Genomic DNA, 24,214 nt, shown 5'->3' with positions numbered 1-24,214 from the left:
CTCTTTAGGAAAACGATAAGAAAACGATTCTTTTTAATTAAATAAAAAGACAATTTTTTTGTTTAAAGGCGATAAAATGGGAATCCAAAGTTCATTTGTTAATTGACAATTGTAAACTTTTCTTTTCGCTTCGTATCCAACGGTCTAGACAAAAATTTCGGAGGATTTTCCAAAGTATCGGAGAAAAACATTGACTATAATTGCCAGGTCGGATTTAAACGTACGCCGAAGTCGGTTGAATTAGCTAGTGTCAAAGTGTGGCGACCTATTCCGTGACGTATATATTTAGTAATCAGGGGATTGGAAGAGTAAAGGACAACTCGGTTTATCTGCCAGACCGGCTAATATTGGGTTGTCCGGAAAATAATGCAGGATTTTGGTATTAAACAAAAAAAAAGAAACTNTGACATTCATACAAATGAGTAATCCTGTAAACGTAAACAGAATATTTTATATAGATTTTTTTTAATGAAAACTTAAAATCCTGCATTATTTTCCGGACAACCCGATATAAATCCCGTGGTATTCAACAGATGTTTCAAAGACCAAGGGGGGCTAACAAAAGTTGTTGGCTGACGTAAACGAAATTCTTGAATCTTCATCCTGCTATTCACAGTTCCAATACCACATATCCAAAGTCCAAATGTTTGTGTATTTTTTCTAGATAAATTAGACCGTCACTGGCGAGTTATTACAATCGCGTTAAGAACAAAAAAAAGTAATGAACAGTGATAGCGGATAATTATCTCTAAATATTGCAATAGTTGCATTAATAAATCAAAACTAGAAAGTATGGAAATGTGCAAGTCAGCAAATTTACAAATTTAGTAATTGTTTCCTGTTAACGTATCGATTTGTGTTTTTCTAATGACAATCATACTGGTGATTATAAACCCAATAAATGTATCGGTTAGACTTGTATCATTATCAATTATGATTTTCTGACGGATTCCGTAAACAGGGAAGATGCAGGGTTTTTCGTGATAAGGTGATGAACTATTCGATATGGTGAACTGTTCAACTTTTGTATTTTAACTAGTATTAAATTAAATTGAGGGATGTTTAGATGAGGTCAACAATCTCTTAGCCTACCTACCAACACAAACTCGGTTTGCCTGACGTGTTTCGGTATTTCACCATCTTCAGTGGTCATTTGTGCAAACTAGCTTCCTACAAAATGCATGAAAAAATGTACCAAGCCTTTTTGCAAACATTGATTTTTGGAGCTGTAAATGAATAATACATAAAACAAACTTTCCCGATTGCTACATGTTTTTTTCGGATCAAGGTTCTACCCAAGAACCCTAAATGTATATTTTCCATTAATTAATTCCACTAACTAGTCAAAGACAAATTTCCGAACTTATGTCCATTTAATCAACCGATAAAATTGAATTGTTAAACTTTTAATTTTGGTTATTATTAGGATTTAATTGGTTTTTATTTGATCTTTAAATGTGTTGTTATTTTGTTCTCATATTTTGTTGTGCAGTATGAAGTGCTTTTTATCTCGTCGCTATGTAATCAAACTTGTCATTTTTTCGTTCTCACTTATGTTAATGTTCTTTTGCAGCATGCCAATCTTACTTTTTGTTATTGTTGATTGGTTCTTTGTGTCTGTGTGTTGGACGTTATTAGTTAATTTTCTCTTAATTGTTTCGTTTATTAATAATACGACTTCAATATATACTTTTGAATATATGTTCTGTCTCACAACGTATTTTCACAGGCATATTTTTGTTTTTTTATAATCTTTCCGTTACATATATCAACAAATTGTTCATGTTCATCGTCTAACGACTATGTTCGACGATGTTCATGTTCAGCCGATTGTTCATGCTTGGTTCTATTTTCCTATGCCTACTTCTGAAACAATTGTTTTTCACACATAATATTTTACAATAATACAACTAGCTAGTAACACTCAAATAGTACTAGGTCTCATATCACTTCTTGGTTTGTAAGAAACTAAGTCATACACATTCCCGAATAAGACGAAATTATGCAGTTATAATCATCACCTCTTCACTTCTCTTCATAATACCTCCATCAAAAATACAAGACAAAGACAAAAGAAAAAGGACCGCCGAGCTTCTTGGTACATTCGACAATGAGCACTAGCATAGATGAGGTTACAGAAAATGTGATATTTCATGCTTTGTATTTAACCTTTCCTAAATATAAAACATTACTATTATTTTAATTAAATTGCACAGGACTGTTGTTAGACAGAAAGCGTTCTCGTATGTGCCACACACTAAAACAAACTGTGGTCCAATTACTTACTTATTTAGCAGAACAAAGAGAGTTTGTTATGTTAAAAGTTTGCAAATAATCAAAATCAAAAACAAGTCCAACAGCTTTCTTATTCCACCATTCCTGCAAATACCACACTTAGGAAGCGTTTATGACCTAAAAATTGCATGAGAAATTTATGGACCCAATGCAAGATGGTCATCGCTGGTGTGTGTACTCTTATAAAATGTAAAACGCAATATTGTCATTGTAACAAATCATCGCATTTACTCCTTATGACTAAAATTGGTAATTGTAAAATTCGTAATAAATAAATATTTAAAAAAAGGTTTTTGGTATTATGTAGAGTTAAAGCGTTAGACGATTTCATTGGCGTGCTTTACACGGTAAAACAGCAGGATTTGCCATCGAAAATTGAACAGAAATCCCTCGACTTTCAAATCTGTCCTGATAGCAGAACTTCTTCGTGACGTGATTAGGCGAAGACAAAGTAGAAAAACCCAGGCGATAATGTAAAGGGATTCGACATAATTGATAAAATCCTGGGATCGTGTCGCCTATGCTGCCTCCTATCGTTTCCGTGATGCTCGCCGTCGGCACGAATCCTCCTGGCCCTGCTCGTTTACCCCGATTTTCACTCAATTGACAACGGTAATTGAAGCACGAAGGGAAACGCAAGATAAAATACGTAACGTAATTTGATAGCTCCGAAAGAAAATCGCTTGCCCGAAGGCGATGATATATAGAATTTATATATAAAGCCGTAAATAAACAATTAAAAATGTATTTGACATTTTTTCCTGGTAAAAGTGTGCCTTACATTTTAAGAGCAAACGGAGAGGCAACCCGCGACCCACCCCTTCAGAGGTCAGAGGTGGATACCGGCCCTTCACTTCTAGGGGAGTGTATCTTTCTTTCTTATAATAGACATAAAGAGCGACAAGGACAAAAACCATTTACATCACTAAAGTGCCATGGAAAAGTCCACTCCTCGCCTACTATCTGGTGCTCACAGCGCTCAGAGCCCCCAGAACTCACCCCGTACTGCATCCCGGATAGGACGCACTAATTAGATAACCAAGTTATTAGCCACAATACAACTATATATAGCGTCTCTTATTTGGGGTTTATTTATGTTGATTAAAATTACGTTCCTTTTAGAAGGAAAGAACAGGACAGAAGAACGTGGTCCTTGTCTGCCACTATTTCCTGGTCACAGCTGGGCTGTGATTTATGTCAATTTTTTAAAGGTGGTATGGCAAACAGTTGCGGTTAAGTCGGAGTCTGCAAATGGATGTGAAAAATGTTTCTGAACCATGGTTTGGACCGTATCGTGGGTTGAATGCTTGCAATAAATTTCCCCTTTTAGTGGGTTTGCCATGTCGTACTCCATTTGCCATTTTTATCTTGCATATATACTTATATGTGAGATTATGTCGGTGACCGTGACCATTTTTTCGGCATCTGAGCTGGCATCTTGTTTGGCAATGAGGTCGACTTGGTTTTTGTAATGATTGTTGTTAGCTTTTACCACAATCAGGAAACTATACCGTTTTACTTAGTTCCATCAAGCATTGTTAGAGCAGTAATCAACGAGCCCTTATTGCCGCAGCCTCTAACAGCGGAGAGGACACTGAATCCGTCCTACAAGACTATGTATGTTTGGCTGCGGTGTTCCTCTATGTACTTTATAGCCCTTAGAACAGTTAAGCCCTCAGCAGTAGAAATTCCATCTATGGCACCGTAGATAGGGAACATTTGTGGTAATCTTATTGAAACGTAGCCGCCAGCAGTATAAGTCCTCGGTTCGATGGGAATTTATACCAAGAAAGGGCCATGCGGAAAGGTGCATTGCTCGGACAGCCGCAGGAACGAACAGCAGAATTTCTAAATTTAAGACGCGTTAAGACTGGAAGCATATAAATAAACTCATAGAAACAGAAACAAGCCTGTGCAGATATGGCAAACAAGAAGAAGAACTAGAAAAAGAAAACGAAGAAGAAGTCGAATGCAAAGTCAATGACAGCTCTTATCATTGCGATTGCACCTTCTACTCTCGTGGTATCGCATCTAGCAGGTAGTGCAAATAGGCCGTTAAGCTTAAAACAGCTCATAAACAATGATGAAGATTGGACAATAGATCAATATTGTTCAGAGTGCGTAAGGTCGTAAAGAAGCCAATTCCTAAACCTAAAATTTAAACTATTGCACAAAATTTCATGTGACCGCTAGGCTTAAGACTTCTGAATATATGAGTACCCTGAATGAATATAGAGTACCCCGTGCCCAAGGAAGGAGTTAAAAGTAACCATAAGAAAAAAATAGTTTTAAAAAAATTGGAACATTCGTTTTTTAATTCCACTAGTAGTAAATATAGGAGTTTTCACTTAGTATTTTTTTAATTTGGAAAAGATTGATGGGTTCCTGCACAAATATTTTTTTGTCATTTGAGCACGAAATAATTACATTATCTTCGATAAAAATGTTAAAAATCCACATTAGTTCTTGTCTTAATCTTCAACAAAACACAATATTTATTTTATTACCCATTTTTTCGTTTCGCATACTCTAGAATGTAGACCAATTTTGAACTTTGGTCAGTCAATACATCTTGTAAAAGATATATTTCATATCTTGCGAGTGGCCCTGGGATTTCCCTCAGACAAATATATGTACGCCAAAACTTGAGTACTGCAAATTTATTACAACTGAAAGTTTTTGTTGGGAATATTTTCTCTAATCGGAACATGAATGAAAAGTTGGACTATTTCAATTTTAATACAGATTTTTCGTTAAGTTGTCCTTTTATGAGCTTTCTTCGTTAAAGGTCGAGATAAGTTACAAAATGGATTTATAATTTATTGTAATTCGCATTTACCAATTTGCCCAATTTGAACCGAATGTGACTGCAGTGATTTTTCAAGAGCAAATAAAAAATCTTTTATTTATTTACATTATCCGATCTGTTGTCTGAGTATAATCTGATTGAAATTTGGCCAAGTGGCTTCTATTCCAGATTTAGTCACAGGATGTTACCATTGTACCGATAAGGGTGAATATTGTCAATCCCGTTATCGTATCACACCAGGGTGAACAAGTGACAACAACTCTGACAACTATTATAATTACTTTCCTAAGTATCTAATAAAAATTCGACCTTTCGATGGAGAAAAATTCTTGTCTAACATTGATGGAGCGGTAAAATTTGTCCTGGTTTATAGAGAAAGTAGATAGATATCTTATCATCGCCCCAACATCATTAAACCAATCCGATAAATTACAATTTATGCATTAATTACAATTTATTACAATTATTAATCACAATTATTAATTACAATTTAAGCAATTTACATTTTTGTTCATTATATCTAATAATCATAATAATGTAAGAAGTGTAGGGGCTGACAAACAGCTGAGATCATCGCAGGACCTTTGCGTGTTTTTACTTATTTTTCTGTACTTTTATGCTCATTTTTCAATCTGCAGCCATTTGAGCGTCTCGATCTGTTACTTACTCTCTGCTATTATATGGAAACTAAGTCGATGTTCTAAATTGCTAGCCTATCATTTGTACCTCAGGTTATCAACTACAGAATAGATATAAAACGTACATACAAAACCTACATATATACATAACCACAAAAATAAAAGTCTGGTCACATTCTCAACCCCAGAGTACTCGATATTCCTCTGGTCGGGGATTATGGCTTAGAAGAGTGAGACAATTTAAACAAGTAGAAGTAGTAACAAACCCAAGTTTGGCAGAATTAGAGAAATCTTATAAATGTTAAACAGAACGTTTTTTCTTAGTGTGGTAGAGAGACAATACAAACTTAATAAGAACAAAATGCAAAAAATCGAAATCGTATCAGAGCAACCTAGTTTAATTACAGTTAATATTTTGAATAATTATTCTGTTTTTGTTTGTTTTTACAAAGTAACTTTACTGTTTTAAGTGTTGCAGATTCTACTGTTTTTGTAACAGTATGGTTTGTAATAATATTATATATAATATAATAATATATATTTATTTAATAATGATCACTTATTTATTTATTTGTATTTAATATTTAATGATAATTAAATAGTAACTTCTTGTTGGATATCTTTTGAAATTGTGCCAAATGGTTTTTGGGTTAAAAACAAGGGGCAAGGATAACGAGATTTGAGGTCGGTCGATGTCTAGACATTGCCTCTCATCGAGTGTCATCTTGCGGACTTTGTCCTCACAAAACCGATTAGAGTCAGATTATAGTTTTCGAAAAATAAATCCGCCGTTTTGTCTGTTTACGTTCCTGACTGCAGTCACGCGCACTGCCCGTCCAGAAATTCCGTTACGTCAAAGAGAAGGGATACACAAACTGTCCCAGATCGTGGACAATGGAACTGTCAACGGGCTCGTAAATCGTGACGTACTCCATGAACGATAGTACGATGAACTATAATGCAACTGCCATAAAAAAAATCTGCATTGCCATATTAATTCAGGTAGTTTCACGATGTTCATTTAAATTTTACATTCAAAGTTAAACTGGACAGAACGAAATGAGTACTTAGTCATAATTTGTCAAAGGTTTAGCAACCTCTGTCATCTAATGGATGTAAGATAAGATGGCCTTTAAATACAAAACGCCAACCTCATGCCCATCTTATCGGGAAAATGTTTTGTTTCTTAATAATAACTCTTGCAAGAAGCTCTTTCTCACTTTAAATAATCTTGACAAGATTAAAAATGTCTGGTCTGTTGTCTTGGTCGGTTGGCAGTGTAAGAATGGAAAGAGGGAGAAAAGGAACGTTAACTTATATAAATTACAAAAATAAATGATAACAAATTTATAATTGTACAAAAGTGAATAAACCTGTTTAGACTGTTATTAGATGATGGATACAGAATGTCCCACGGAAGATGCCCACTTCCAAACTTGTTAATTTTGGTCCAATTCTAACTAATCTTTTTTTCTAAAACTAGTGTTTAGATGTTCATTGGTTCCAGAAATAACTTTTTGGTTCATTGTTTTTTGGCCAAAAATACTCCCAACAGAATTTTTTTAAAAATGAGACCCGCATTTTTTATTTCGGATTTCAAAATAATATCATTTTTAAGCATATTTCCCGATGTTCGATATCTTAATTTTTATAAAAATTAGCGAAATGAGAGTTTTACAAGATATTAACACTTTAATGTACAATAAACATCACTCCAGGTAACAGAAGTGACCTATTTACTGAAGAAAGATAATTTTCCGCAAACAAAATCATGGATATAGATAAAGGAATGTATATAAAACAAAACAATATAAAAACGACAAAATTATATAAAAAAAACATTATGGATACAGTGTAAAATCCTTTGGCACTTATTATACGCTACATATGCTGCTGGTATGTAATAGCAAAAACTTTTTTCTTTCTATTATTTATTTTCATACAATAGTACGACCAACATTCTGTTGGGTACGGAATACCTGCTCTAGTGAACAGTAGCAAAAACCAGTTCCGTTCAATTGCACACATTAGTAATTTTATATATAATTTTTATAAATGCATACACACGTTAGTTCGCCCTTTCAATTCCGTTGTAGTATATATTTAGACAGAAACCAAGAAAATAATTGAAAGTGAGAGCAGAAAGAGATGGGGAGTGAATAAGAGAATGCAAGACATAGGTATGACGACAAACTCATAACAAGAGAGAAAAAGAGATAGGGAAGGAGAGGAATATTCAAAAATAAGAAAAAGATTGACGGATAAAGAATGAATGCGAGAGTGAGACTGAGATTGAGAGATAGAAAGTGAAAGTGATAGATAGGTGTGTGTATATATATATACATATATATATATATANATATATATCGAGAGAGTGAGTGAGAGAGAAAGTCACAGAGACACAGAAATTTCTGGGGAAAAAGGTTAGACGACCAACAAGTGATAAGTGTAGAGAAAGAGAGTGATATAGAGGGAGATGAATATTGCATAAGTGATCAAAACTAAAAATGAAAACTCACTAACATAATGCATATGTTCATATTTTATATACTCCTCTTTTGTTTATAAACTCCTCTTTTTACCAGTAGGCGCCAGCCTTGGATGGGGGAAGGAAGGAAGATGCAGAGAACCATTGCCAGCATCCATCATCGACATATCGTTCCTATCGGCGACCGACGAAGATTCCGAGGGGGAGGTATATTACACTACAAAAATTGCTTTATTTTGTACGCTTTCGTTATAAGAGAATAAAAAGGCTGCCCCATTGTTTGATCGAGTAATCTATTGCCAATTCTGTATTAAATATATATGTTGTTAATAATATCGGTGGGATCATGTTTATAGGAGGATCTTCGGAGTTGGTTGTTTCTAAAGTTGCTAGTGTTTTTTTTTTAATTGCTGTCCTTTGTAATCGTGGCGATTCTCGTTTTTGTGAGAAAATTAAGAGTTAGATGGGCTTAAAGGATCCGAATGATGTGCCCTGAGACAGCGGGATGACACGGCCAGGCGGCTGTCGGATAGCGCATGCCCTTTTATCGCCAGGTGGCATCATCGTGGCCTCATCGCGGCACAGTTCTGTCGCGGATCGTGGCGAGGAGGCGCCTTGGAAGGAAAACAGGATGCCCAGGGTGAGTCTCAGGCACATGCACCGACGGTGTCTGAAAAAACAGCACCATCAAAAAATAATTCTTTGAGACATTCTGAAAATTTATGTATTGTTATTCTTTAAAGTCACAGAAAGAAAGGTTTTTAATGTATCTTTAAAATTAGTGGAATACGTTAGGGAAGGAAAGATTTATATTTGTTCACTTTGAATCTCGACTGAACTAAGTTGCTATACTATCAATAGCAATTTTAGACTTTTTGCAAATCCAAGACTTTTTTAACTACAATTCATTAATCAGTATACATAGTACAGTATAATACTTTTTAATTATTAGTGACGCAGTTTTATTATTCTAAATGACTTTTGACAATCAGACAACGTTTGTCTTTGAGATTAAGATATTAGAGGTGGACCAATTCGAAAGAACAGATACAACATCATTTGTGTAGAACATTTTTTGGAGGTTTCATCCCACATTTCCTTACATAAAAAGTGTTCTTCACATTTCAACATACATTGCATGTATGCTTGGCAGTTCGTCAGTCTGTAGTATGAATTTTGGTCTCGAGTATCACCAAAAAGTAAATAATTTTGTATGGAAATTATTTATGATTGTCATTACTTCATCAGAACTGATACAACGTTCATGTAAAATGACGTAAATTTGATTTACAAGCCCTTGCATGCCTTCAAGTATATGCACATGCTTGAAATTTGATGCTTAAAGTCAACATTTTTTGAGTTATCGTTGACATTTTATTATTTAAAATATTAATGAGTATTTTGGAATTGAAAAAAAACATTAAAATGATCTTATGTTACCTTATGACTGAATGTTATGAATTTGAATTCATCTATAAGTAAACATGAGATCATTTTAATTTTTTTAAATTCCAAAAATACTCATATTTAATTACAACATTACGATTTTTTAATTTGTTGAAATCGGGAGAAGTGGCCAAGAATGTGGTAGTTAAGAAAAACACCTTTTTTCATTTTTTTCGACGTTTCGACCTTTATTCGGGTCATCTTCAGGGCATAAAGAGTGGTACTATTCTTGTGGTTTCATATTGGTTTTGTGAGAAAGTACTGTGATTTCTAAACTACCTCATTCATGACCGACTTTTGACTTCAACAAATTATGAAACAACAGGTTACTAAGAAGCACACATTATTACCATTTTTTAAATTTCTTGTAAAGGCATCTTCCTAAGAATAATTGTTAAGTCATTGTTTTTAATTGCAAACAAATATTTTTATCTGAAAATTTCCTTGCCTTTATGTCGATTATGAATTTTCGCTTGGGGAGTACAAATTTATTTTACACCAAATAAAATGTTGCGCTGTTATTAAATATCGATTCCACATACTTACGATTTTTCCAGACTATTCTCTACGGTAAACCGCCAGACAGTTATATTAATTTAAAACCGCTTTGTCTGGCTTTCACTCTGCTAACATGCTTTGCATGTCTTCAAGAACGTATTTATTTTTGAAGACTCTGTTTTCTTACAACGACCTATGACTGATGTTTCGATATGGGTTCCACATGTTTGCCATACGTCTAAAAATGCTCAAATCACGAAACTGTGTATATAATTAATAACAATCTATTCTGTTTGGTTGTTTGGCTATAAGAAGTTTGATATGACAAAAATATCCCCTTGTTTGTAGAATACATATCTATATCAGAATTCCGCCAATGGCATCAAGCACATTGGAAGCAGTTAAGAAGGAGGTTTGATTTTTGATTGGTAAAATTCACAAGGAACACACTAGGACGATCACAGGTGGCCTATTTTGGTCGCACTGCTGTGTCTCTATCGTACTACATACAACGATTCAACAGACAAAGGGTAAATCTTTTTTCACATAAATACGGAACTTTCACTCTTTAATTACACAGAATTTCCCTCTTAACCAAACAGTCACTTATCAAAACTTATTTTACTAATTTTTTCAAACGTTTAAAAAAAGGTTTTATCAATTATATAAATTCTGTATTATTTAACGATACACGCTGTTATTTACATTGATTCCATTCAAATGGATTCTTCTGCAGCTGCGGACTCATGCTTGAGAACTTGCGACAAGTTACAATGTTACTAATAAATCGGCATTTGGTTGTGTAGATCTGTCAGACGCGTTTCGGCATTTAACCATCCTCAGTCTTGGAATTGTTTTGCACAGTTCATCACCCCGCAGACCATATGAAGAAAACTTACAGTGAACCGGAAGTTATGTAAAACGTGCATTAATTTTAGCTCTGGTCCTAATAGTCTTACTGCTGGGGTAGAGAAACAAAACAGATTGAATAAGTAGACAAACATGATCGGAAACGACCGATGAAAGGTTCATCACCTCGCAAACAATGTCACAATAATAATTATAATAAAAAAACCTCTTCCCAAAACTAATCGCTTGAAAAATGTATTTATTTAATCCATTTACACTTTTATTGGGTACCATTTATGTTTATTTTCAAAGACGTCCTGATAATTTATTACATAAACGTCGAAATGTAAATGAAGCATTTTACTATATCTATATAGAACAGATCGAACTGAACTTTACAGGGCCTACTATCGATCCTTTTTGTTTCAACCAAAATCATATCACACGTCATCTTCAGTTCCTGCGAGGCTTAGTGTCGTAATAAAGAGGTCAAGAGTCGACCAGTTTTAGTTCAACATGTGATTACCGACTCGCAGATCAACAGCCATTCCTGCTATATCTTTCTTTTTATTTATCAGTCATTTGTCTTAAATATGATGTGATAATATTTGACTTCAAATTCATACGAATGCATGTTCGGGGATGCTTGATGAGTGTAATGGGTGAACCACTTGGCAGTTGGGTGGATGTGTACTTATAAAATGCATTACGTGAGATGTATTTGTTATGCATACCTTTCGAAATTACCCGTAAACAAAAAGGAACAAATTCTCAAAAATACGAGGAGCATCCTCATCCATCGGGATGGTACTGCTCCCTCACAGGCTCCAACCGTTTGCAAAAATAAGTGGTGGAAATAGTGAGGAGCGGTCAGGTTAGCTGTACGTCAGAAAAACACCTTTTTCATTTAATTGTCGACGTTTTGACATTTAACCACGCTATCTTCAAGGGGCAGGGGATGCACAACATCTAGTATTATGTTAACATAAAGATGAATTTTAAGTTAATCATTATGTGAACATAATCTACATTTTCCTTGTATAATTTTTGCCCAAATTCTCAATCAACATATGATTGTATGTATGTATTGTATGTCCATAATGATTGTATTTATGACCCGAATAAAGGTCGAAAGTCTGCAGTTAAATGAAAATGGCGTTTTTCTGACGTGCTTCTAACAGGTTAGAACCGCACTTCACTAGTTCAATCACTCAATGAACAACCGGTCGCTAAACATCAAACATTGGCATAAAGAGCCGAAGGTCGTGGGTTCGAATCCAGCTCGTGACACTAACTTTTTCGTCTCACCCAAGAGACCTTACGTAAAAAGAATAATTAATTGAAATAAGTAATTTGGTCAACTAGGCCACTAAACATAAACGGATTGGCATAAATATCCGACCTAAATGCCTGGTTGGATGCCAAACGTTTTACCGAGATTATGAAGCCATAATACATAAAATATGCAGAGATTTTATGTATGATACGTAGCTAGCAGGGAAACGAGCCGGACCAAAGGAATCAACTATTTAAAAAACTACGAAAGTACACAAATATCCCAAATTCGCTCTCTTACTTGATTCTGATAAGAGGAACATTAAAGAAAAAGCGTAGTAAAATAAAAATATTTTATATAACATAAAGCTTAGAGAAGGTAAGACGTTTATGGTCAAAGCAAACAAGTGAAAATAAGCTGGATAGGATTTAAAGGTAAATATTAGAATCGATTTAAATTTATTTAATCTGTTGAAAAACGCATCACATTTGAAAACTAGTTCATAATTTTTCATTTCATCATTCACTTCATCATCTCTATTCATCATTTCCATTTGAAAACTAGTGTAAAAGAAAAATTTGTCTGGTCAACCGGCAGAAGTTTTAAACGGTTTTTCCTTCTGAGAAGTAATTTTCGGAAACTGTTCGAGTTTGAACAATAGCCCCTTTACCATTATTAACAATTCCCCTCCTAATACGCCCGGGAAACGGAATTTTAATTAAACCGCCTTTTCCACACGCCAAACTAGCCGACTTTGCAAACGGGGAATGCATTTATTTTTATGTGGCAAGTCTAAAGCCGGTCCGTCTCCAAGCCGCGATATCGATGTAGCACTAGCCCATGGAGGAAAATCGTTTTATAAATATGACTCGGGTGAACGTACTCACGCCATCCTGCACGTACGTTCCACTGTCACGAAGATTTTATCCCTCTGGTAATAGTATCGATGAATGTCTTAATTTCCAAAGACTCGAAGCACTCCCAGGTCATGTGAAATGGCGATGTTTCAGCTTCACTTATTGAAGTTTTAGTTTCGCCGCTCGAGTGAAATATATAAAATTATTCAAGAAAAAAATCTATGATCTAAATCTATACTTCTTAATATTTAAAGCTGCTGCCTAAAAAGCGGAATGTCGGCCCTACTTTAATATCGGATAAAGGTTAACAACGAGAAGGATCGGACCACAGATTTCTGCCAAACCTTTAACAAGGCATATCTAAAATGGTACAAGCAAAACGGTTTATACTGTTTTATAAAGATTACCGTGAAATGAAACTATTTAAACGCGTGAAAATATCTTATTTGAAGTTTGAATTTCACTGACGTCAGTAAAGACAGAACAGTCAAGGATTTTAAAAAATCAACAAGATTGCTATGAAGCAGTTTTGATGGCTAATCATGTAACTGGGCTACTATCTTAGGCGAAGGAAAACATCTATTACCAATCTTTATTCATTGCCATAGTGCTAGGTATTTATAATTTTAACCTTCTCAAAATCCACTATTTCCAAGGCAGAAGAAAAGTTTCTTCAATTCTTCATTTGTAACGTGTATTTTTATGTTAAATTGTAAATAATTCCTATCAGATTTTACCTATTTGTTCAATAAATTGATAAATACCCCTCAAATTTTGTAAGACCCATTTTTAAAGTCAATGGAATTGATGAATCAAAATAGAACACCTGGATGCCGGATATATTATGTTGCTTAAGGAAATTGAAGATGCTGTACAACTAGTAGCTGTTCAGCTTCAATAAAATGAGACACCCATTCTTAGAAATGGGGACTGAATAAATTATCCCGGAAACACTCTTTACAACATCCTATAAGTCTCAACAGACTCAGACTACAAACTAGAAGAATAATTCAGGAGAACATCAGATGATATGATATATAAATGGCTCCAGAATGCACCAAGGAACTGGATGGCCGTTTTCTGAACAAGCCCAAGGCATTAGCAATCAAACCCATTAGGGAAGTTCACCTCGGTCTTTCAAGCAATTACATGCCATCAATACTAACTTGTCCCTTGGAAAACCTTAAAAGAAGTTACAAAAACAAAAACCCTCATAACATCGGTCAAGCAGTAGTCAAGCAGCTATTAAAGCATTAGCAAGTAAAAAGATCACATCAAAACTAGTCAATGAATGCATCGAAAATCTCCAAAACCTGGAAAAACACAACAACCTATTGATATCTTGGGTACCAGGACACAAAGAAATTTTCGGTAACGAAAGAGCAGACACGCTGGGCAGAGGAGGATCCGCAAGACCATATATATGCCTTGAACGTATTCTTGGGATAGAAAAATAAATACAGAATCCTTCATCACAGAATGGATCCAAAAAAGACAAAAGAAGTGGATAAATTCTAGGGGCGCTAGAAACATTAAATTTATGCTAAAACAACCCTCACCAAGACTGGCAAACTCACTGCTACAGTTAGAAAGAGCTAAACTCAGAGGGTGATATACCGAACAATGACATCTACATAACATGAGCATATTCAACGATGTTCCCATTTTCAGATTATGCAATGAGGAGGCAAGAATAATTCCAATACGTTGAAATGGAATTATTACTAGATGCTGGTATTATATGCCATAAAAATTCTCAAATATGCATATAATGTGCTCTAATAAAACCTCAAATATGTAATGTTATATGTTCTAAAAAACTCTTGAATATACCGTATAATTTCAACTAATAATAAACTACACACCTGAATGTCGAGACATCAATTGCCTAATAATCGCCTTTTTTTACCTAGACTTTTTTGGTCTAGTACATATTCATTTTGAAAAGAAATAGGTGAGAAATATTCCAGTCACAAAAAAATTCTAAAATTTAAAGTATTATATAAAATAAATAATTAGGATTAATTAAGTTTATGATCTGAATTAAAATTGACAATGAGATACATTTCAAAGTTAGTTTCTGTGGAAATACGGGGCTTATCGCTCAACAAATATTTGTACGCGAAAAAGACTTCAACGTCGACATAGGTGATAGGAACATACTTGAAGGAACTTAAAATAACTGGATTTTCGATTCCGAAATCCGAATCAAATTTTAGGCTTTTGGCCTCGTTGCTTAATTTATATTTTTTTTAATAATTAAAATCCAAATTTATGCGATATTCTTTAATTATGGAAAAGCATGCAGAATAAAATTTCAACTAATATACCTCGGAGCTTTAAATAAGCTTTAAATGTTAGCAAAAAGGATATGCAATTGCGTACAAACCTGAGGACTAATTATTATATTAAAACGCTATAGTAACTGTAATCTCAAAAATATATGAATTGTAAATATATTGTATATAAAACAAAAATAAATAATAAATAAATAAAAACAGTGGTGGTTTTCGTTGCTTTTTTAATCAATTCTAAAAACTCAGGTGATAATTGCCATTTCATTTTTTACTTTTATTTACGTGAGTATATCATATTTAATGAAATGAAATTCTGTATGTTGGATAGGAGGCAGGTTGCCTTGAAATGTCATTTTTTAGAGAAGGTTGGTTGTATCTGTTCTATATGAAAATAACACTACAAGATATCATATTTGTTTTATCACTATATTTGTTGTTATACTCATTCTTAATTATTTTTTCTAAATAATCATGACACTAATTTTGTAAATTCTGATAGGATTATTATTATTTCCATTATGTTTAGCGGTCTGATTGACCAAATTACTTTTTTCAATTAATTATTCTTTTTATGTAAGGTTTTTGGTGGAAATAGCCGAAGGTCGTGGGTTCGAATCCCGCTCGTGACACTAGCATTTTCTTTTCAACCAAAAACTTACATAAAAAAATTATTATTGTTAATTTTGCCTTTATGAGACAAAGAGAAATGTAAACTACTTTCAAAATTTATAATGTGTAAAGGTACTCCTAGCAGGCGGTTAAATCAGCTATTAATGTCAAGTTTAATATCATTTAATTAAAAGGTGATGACTATCATTAATTATTGGTGGTTGTTTTATATAGAAAATTTTATTTCTATTAGGTGATAAAATCATTCCTTATAGGAAATCCTGGTAGTTCCGACGGAAGGAATTTGCCTAATTTTTGACAGATCATATTTCCAAAATTTTTTCGTTTCACTGATCGATAAAAGATTAAAACTGGGGAAAGCATCACGAAAAGGGTTACCGTCCGTGTAACGGGTTTACTGTGATGTATGTGAAAGATATTAGAACGTTATGAGGCTAATCAGCAACCGACAGCTGCTGCTCCCACGAGACCACACACAACGATCTACGCATCCTATAAACAAAATGATTACCCGCCGAAAAGAAAACAAAATATAAACGTGATCAGCAGCAATGCGGGTGCTACAATTCTTAATGAAATATAACTAGGATAATAATAGACACCGTTTATGATAGACAGGTTTTGTAGGAATATAAGCAATTTATCTTAATTATGGCATATCTGTGAACAACCGTATTATCATTGTTTCACTGAAAATGTCTATATTTTTCGTACCAAAACAACTTAAAATATCTACTATTAAAGCATTTCTATATCTACTAATTGTTATGTATAAATTAGACCTTTTAACTTTACTTACAATGGCTGCGTTTATTAATTTTTTCAATTAATCACTTATGTACTATTCATGGTGAGCAAGAGAGTCTAGTAGCCTAGATAGCCTGAGTGGAAACTATTAGTTTGTATTATTTAAATAACAATATTTTTTATATTTATTTTTTATTTATTTGCTGTGTATTACACCTTCAACTGGGAAACAAGTAACAGTGACTATATAAAATAAATAAACAAGAGTGGAGAAAGTACCCATTGGCAGTACTACTCCTATGGATCCTAGGTGTTCTCTACGTAAATGAAATTGCATAATTGAGATCGTCGAAATACGATACCGCGGCCAGCTTTTTTTCGTTTATGAAGAGGGACCCAGGGAATTAGTCGGGATGAGAGTTTTTGTATTTGAAAATTTATGGGGGTTGGATGGTTTATATGAAATTGGAGATAACGGTAGTGTATTACATCTTGGGGGAAAGGAATATTAGAATAGTCTGTTTTGGTATCTTCGTTGGATAGGCAATAGGGAGCATTAAGGATTTTTCGGAGAATTATGGATTTGGCTCTTTGGATGCGGTTCATCAAGAAGCCGTGAAAGAATTCTGTAACGACTGTAAGGTTTCACAATTTCTTGACGGTTAAGTCGTTTGTGAAGATTCAAGTCATACGTTTGTCAATAGATAGTCCTAGGTATCGAACCTTGTTGATGTTGAGAATTTTTATTGAAGTCGATCAGAGGATAGATCTTCTTTCGGAGAGGGAAGTTTATGTGAGTGGATTTTTCCGGGTAAGTTTTATTATTTGTTTCACACCCCCTATAGTGTGAGGTGTTCCATAAGATTTCTAGCAGTATCAGGGTGACAGGTGTACAGTGGGCCAGAACACTGCCCTGTACACCGGAAATGATAGGGTAGTTTAGGGATGATGCAAAGGTTGAGGTGGTGAATAGCATCCTGCGCATCTAACGGTGAGAACGGTTTAGGGGAAGAGATAAGGTGAGAGGAGATATTAGGAAGTCTTCGCTCTGTAGAATATAATCGGGATCTATGATGTAGACGTGTGAGGTGAAGACAGTAGATAGGTAAACAGCATTGTGATTGGCTTTCTTCTAGTCAACCTGGACCAAGAACCGTCTGTTCAGCGAAGAGGGCCTCCCCTTATTGTAAAATTTCCTAGTAGCAACCTAGAGCGACTTGTTTTTTATGGTTAGTTGTTGATTAGCAAGTATATTGCTGAGTTGCCGTATGTAGAATAGTAGGTTAGTGATTGTAGGTGTTCGTAGGTGTGCAGTGTCGAGGCATTGATGGTATTTTGGATTGGACCGTTATTGTGGATATTAACTGATCTATGCCTAAGTCGATAAATAACAATATCAAAGCGCAAAATTGAATGGCATGATCCTTTTTTGACTTTCTGGTAAGTCTTTTGACGACTGGGCTGGCTTTTCCGTTAAGACACTCTTTTATTCATGTAACTATATACCGTAAATCCAGACAGTCGTTATTACCCTACCTTCGAAAAAGAAGTCATTTTTATGTACACCTTTGTACACCTTTGAACCAGTATTCATTCAACTGAGGATAGGCCAAGAACAGTCTTTGGAGGAAAACCTGCTTTTACTTCTTTTAGCTCTCTCCTTGCATAACTTTGTATATAAATTCTTTTCAATTAATTAATCTTTAATTAAAGTTTTGTTTGAGATAAAAAAAGTCAGTATCACTAGCGGGATTCTAACCCACAACCTTTGACTAAATACGCCGCTACTCTACCACTTGAGCTATCGTGACTTCGATCCACTCGGACATTAGCTTCCCATCTCAACCCCACCTTTTTTGAATTTTCTCTCCTTTTTGCCATTTTTTATCTCAACCAAAACCTTAATTAAAGATTAATTAATTGAACAGAATTTATTTGATCAAGCGGACCACGAAACAAATATTTGTAGATAAATTTGTCCTCCTTGCTGCCAAATATTGTCTGATAGCTGTATAATAACGTAACCACTCATATTTTTTTATTCTTCGAGAGAAAACATAAGCAAATTATTAACGAAGAGTTTTGTCATTACAAACTATTATTGTAAGTAAAATATACTTTGTAGTAAAGTAATTAGCTGGTGTTGAAAATTTTGAGAGTGCACAGTGGGCATAGGAAAAATACAGTTTTCAACGCTAAACTTTGTGAATTTGTCCGCTCTAATTCTCTTCTAAAAGAAATTTGTAAAAACATAAATTCTCTAGGTTTTATAATCAAAAATTTGACCCATGTATTTGCAGGGATTTAGGGAAATTATAAAGTTTGGCATAAGTTCGTTATTCTGATTTGAGCTCATTTTGAAATTTTAATTATTAAATGTTTTACGGAAGTATCGACGAACGAATTTTTAGGTAGTATAAGGAATGTGGTCATCAATATTTGCTTTTACTAAGAGATTGTCAAGAGATTGATAATTGATTTAACATCAGATTAGAAGGACGTTTTTCCTCGTCCCTGTTGTACTTAATGGTACAGATAGTTAATTTTTCGACGGACCAAACGGAAAAAGTATTAGTGGCAATCAAAATTTCACTAAAAATTAGTTCCGTTCAATCAATGTTGACTGCAATTTTGCTTTTTTTCTCTACAGTTTGTCGAAAACCAGCTCATTATTGAGAAAGAAGCGAGGCAACGCGGATCAGGTTTCAAACAAAGGGTCTTTTTCCAGAGTATAAAGCAAGGTTTTTGTTTACAAAATAATTGAAAATCATACGATTTAAAACGATTTGTGCTAAGGTCACGAACTTCCAACCTCTTCATATTTAAAAATATAAATAACAATAAACAATAGTAAAATAAAAAGAAAAAAACCTAGCGTATCATCAAAGAGTTTCGAAATTTCGACACCCCGAGTCCAACAGATTTTGAACTTACGATAACGGGCAATCTTCTTGTAATGACTTGATATTTATTATATAAATGAATTATCGCTTAAAGCAAATTTTGATAGATATTGAGATTAACAGGAACCAATTAAACTGTTGTAAGGTGCTAGGGTAAAATTTGATCTTAGTCTGCTCTCAGTTGTTAAGGCTGACCAACAGGTAAACAACTGAAGAGAGTGATATGTTGCCAAATTAAAATTTCAAAAAGCAGTACGTACAGCATTCAAAGGAGATCTTTAGGATCTGTACCGTCCAACAGTTAAAGTTGATTTGATTCGATAAGTTTTTTCTTGAAGATCTGGGTCCGCCTCGTCTTGTGACTTGTTAGCGAATTGACCCAATAAGTTTAATCCACATCAAACTACAAGTTCATCAATATGAAATCCAATTTTATAGACGCAACATCAATTGCATACGTGCACACACAACATTTTCTATCGTGGTAAACATATTATATTCTAATTTTATCAAGGGCTTCCCCTGAACTCTTTCCGGATCCGCTTAGTCTAACCAGTTTGTTGGCGCACGAACTTCATAAAAAAAAGTTTATAAATTAGCTTAGTTAATAACATCATTATACCTTATAATTTGTAAAACGGTTCGCTTTCGTGTCAACTCAGTCTCATTCAACTCGGACACCCTATAAACTACTTTTCCATTGTTACGTAATAATAATACGGGCAAAATATAGAAGTTAATAACTCTTCTTTTGTAAAAAAGCTGGAATTTTTATTGCGATTTAGTAGACGGTAAATATAGAATAGTTTCTTAGAGTAAACAGAAAAAATATGTATTATGAACATTTATGTTATGTAATTAATGTTAACTTTCAATAGGTGTTACAATTTTAGATACAATAAATCCCATCATTAATATATACTCGGAGAGATTAAGGGACAGTGAGAGAGAGAGAGAGAGAGAGAGAGAGAGAGAGAGAGAGAAAAGAAAGAGAGGGAGGGAGAGAGAGAGAGAGAGAGAGAGAGAGAGAGAGAGAGAGAGAGAGAGAGAAAAGAAAGAGAGGGAGGGAGAGAGAGAGAGTATAAAAAGAGAAAATATATATTCAGAGATATATTATTCTAAAAAGAATTACTAATACATGAGATTATATTCCAACTGACTATTTGATCAATTACAATGAGCAAATAAATAGATAATACGTACGTAAAAAGAATAATTACCAAGTGGTTATAACGTAATAAACTCAAGAGTTCTCAATTCTCAATTCTCAATTCAATTCCATCAAGAACACTGGTAATCGGTGGCCCTCAGAGGACCTGAATCGAAGGAGAAGGGTAACCCCCAGCCGATTAAGAATAGGCCATGCGAGGTTGACACACATACTGTTAGGCCGAAACCTGCGTATTCCAGCATTCAGAGAAAGGTTGAGGTAGAGCGCAAAGAAATGCCATCCGATATGAGAATTGAGCTTGAGCACGGCAGCGAGTATCTGGTCCGCTCTTCCGATTCTTGGAGGAAGCAGGGTTGTTTTATAGTATTTAGTAATGATAATTTTCAAGCGTGTGTTGAGAGTGAATGTATATATTGGCGAGATTGGGTAATATAAAAGGGCCGATGGTGGAATATTGAGTAGCCCTTGGACCCTTAACTAAGTTAGTTATATAATAAGTATAAAGGGTGATGGAGGAATATCGAGTACTCCATTACCCAAACTGAGTGAATGGTATATAAATAAGTAAGAATGTATTTAAGGGTAGGGGAGAGTATGAACGGATTTATGAATTGGTTGCGTTGGGGGCTGATATAACCTACCTGTTGGTAGCTCCCGGAGCTCAACCTTGGCGGATGAACGGATAAGACAGAGGTCTGACCTCGGACTTCCATCAGCCGGGGTGAGTGATTCTTGAGGCCTTCCTTTATTGGTACATGTAATTGTCTTAAAAACAAAAAACCAATAGAATATTCGCCCACGGTGGTGTTGAAATGGCGACTAAGGGTACACCGACCCTGAATTTGAACCTATCATCCTGACAACTGGGCATGTTTAAAAAAAAACACCGGCAAGCAACAGTGAGTTTTTTTATTACCAGCTACATGTATCGGTGTTTTAGCTTGGTGTTATTTATTATGTGCTATTTCTATGTCAAAAACAAGGATAATTGAGACCAAAACAGTAGTGCTAATAAACTGATATATCTTGTTAAAACCTAAAAAAAAATCATAATTTTCATTAATAACTTGTCCAAAACGATTAACGATTTTGGCTACGAGTTATTTCGGTGTTTTCATTGGGTAGACATGTACGATGTCTACTTCAGAAACAAGAATACCTAAGAGCTTAAGTGTTCAGCTAAACTGATATAATTAGGTTTAATTGGCAGATCATAGACGATCAGTAGGAGGAATACGGTAAATTGACGATAAATTCTCGCACAGCTTGGTTTGTTCTCTCGTGTCAATAAAAGATTAGAGTTTAAAAGCTCTTTGAAGGGCCGAAACTGTTGACTGGTTGGGAACGTTGTAACGATACTCGCGGAAATTACGATCTTGAGGTAAGGGCGAAGTGAAATTACTACCGGTGAAAAAAAAGTGGGATTGGCCGTTAAAAACTTTTGTAAATAAAGATCGGGCTTACGCCTCTTGGAAAAATGCCTCTGAGATTAGTTAAATTGCCTGTTCTACCGAACGCTCAGCCACCCCGTTTTATTAAAAAGTTGTCCTCCCTTCCTCGTAGCATTGCGTGACTCCATTCGGGATTTAGCCTCCCTTCATTTTATCGCCTGACTGCTGTACGTACAGATATATAAATAAATAAATACTGTTTTGGTATTTAAATGTTTAACTAAATGGTAGATGTAATGGAGCCACACTGAATTGAAATAAAATATAAAAAAAGTTTGAACTGAAGTGACAACTTTCAACAAACCAACCACACGGAATTAGAAATTATACTTTTTCATGTCTTACATAAAATTAATAAACCTCTAAATACTTAGTGTAACATACCATTCAAATTGCACAAAATACACATGTACAACATATCATGTTTGTATATTGCATATGCTGTGTATATATAGTTTGTCATACATCGTACAAAAGAGGCAATTTTTTTTACGAAAATAGTGTGTTCCGGTCCAAAATTGGAATATTCTTCATTTGAAGAAATAAATAAAACAGCTGGGCACCAGTGGTTTTGTTTGTAAAATACTCTCAAATCATTAAAAAAATAATACCTTTATTAAAAACAAACAATACTGCAAAACCGTATTTCCGGATGTTACGGAAGAACTTGACAGCGTATGGCACCCCGGCCTCCTTTATAAGTTTAAACGTATCCTCCCTCATTCCTACTACATTATCCTGAAATCCTTCCTCTCGGATCGATGGTTTAAAGTGAGAATCGGCCATCATCTATCATGCCGATCAAAGCTGGCGTTCTACAAGGAAGTATCATAGGATCAATCCTCCACACCATCTACACACATCCAAACACACAACTCACAACCTACGCGGACGACACCCCAATCTTATCAACACACTCTAATCCTATCCTAGCAACAGAAGCAATCCAACAACACCTGAACCTCATTACCAACTGGAGCATCTGTGGCAGATCAGGTTAAACGAACAAAAAAGCCAACAAGTTACGTTTACGCCCAAACGTCAAACCTGTCCACCACTGCACATTTACAACACGATAATACCGCCATTGAACCAAGTCCGCTACCTTGGGCTTTACTTAGATAGTAGACTTACATGGAACCCACATACAAGATTAAAACGGCAAGAACATAACAAAAGATATGGGCTAATGAGACACCTACTTGGACCAAGATCAACACTAAGCATACGTAACAGCTTACAAAACACTCATCAGACCTATTTGGACCTACGGAGTCGAGATGTGGGGCTTGGCCAAATCATCCAATATCCAAGGAATTCAATTATTTCAATCTAATCTTCTCCGCCGTATGTTCAATGCTCCCTTCTATGCCACCAATCAAGCGATCCATAAAGATCTTAAATCCCTTTCGTGAAAGATCTTATCCGAACACGCTTCTTCACTTTCCACTATAAACTATCCCTCCACCCTGACCCACTAGCCTTAACTCTTTCCTCAACGTCTCGCCCTTACAATCCTCCACGCCGTCCTTTAAAACGACGATGGCATCGTGACCTTCTATCTAACCAATCCAATTAAATAAAAGAGAGTTCCAGCACTGGTTGGTTTCTCTCCCCACTGCCTCCTGGTCTGACAGGTCTGTCAGATTTGTTTATAACAAAACTATTTTCTTAATGTATGTTTTGTATAAATAGCAATAAATAAAATAAAATACTTTTTTGAAGAAAAAAATAACAAACAAAATTGACATATTTCCTTCACAATTAACTAAATTAACTAAAATTAAATAACTTTAGTTAACCATCAAAATTATCAAAAATTAACAGAATTGTGCGCTCAGCACTCATGTCGCACATAC

At 34.7% G+C, this 24,214-nt stretch overlaps 1 protein-coding gene across 2 annotated transcripts in view; it reads left to right on the top strand.

The window, feature by feature from the left end:
- The window catches only part of LOC106672017 (rootletin), a 101,665-nt gene that overhangs the window by 36,489 nt on the left and 40,962 nt on the right, over positions 1 to 24,214 (top strand). Inside the window, exon 1 of one of the 2 annotated variants that reach the window (XM_014403077.2) lies at positions 8,828 to 8,870. The exons of the other annotated variant lie outside the window; for it this stretch is intronic. Coding sequence (XP_014258563.1) covers positions 8,862 to 8,870 — 9 coding nt within the window. The 5' untranslated portion in view covers positions 8,828 to 8,861. Of the gene's footprint in view, positions 1 to 8,827; positions 8,871 to 24,214 lie in introns of those variants that run through there. 2 annotated transcript variants of the gene reach the window in all.

The sequence above is a fragment of the Cimex lectularius genome, unplaced genomic scaffold (assembly GCF_000648675.2).
Source record: "Cimex lectularius strain Harlan isolate CLEC.00 unplaced genomic scaffold, Clec_2.1 scaffold169, whole genome shotgun sequence".
NCBI lineage: Eukaryota > Metazoa > Arthropoda > Insecta > Hemiptera > Cimicidae > Cimex > Cimex lectularius.
Note: the sequence above shows the minus strand (reverse complement) of the source record. Positions and strands in the feature narration are given on the sequence as shown.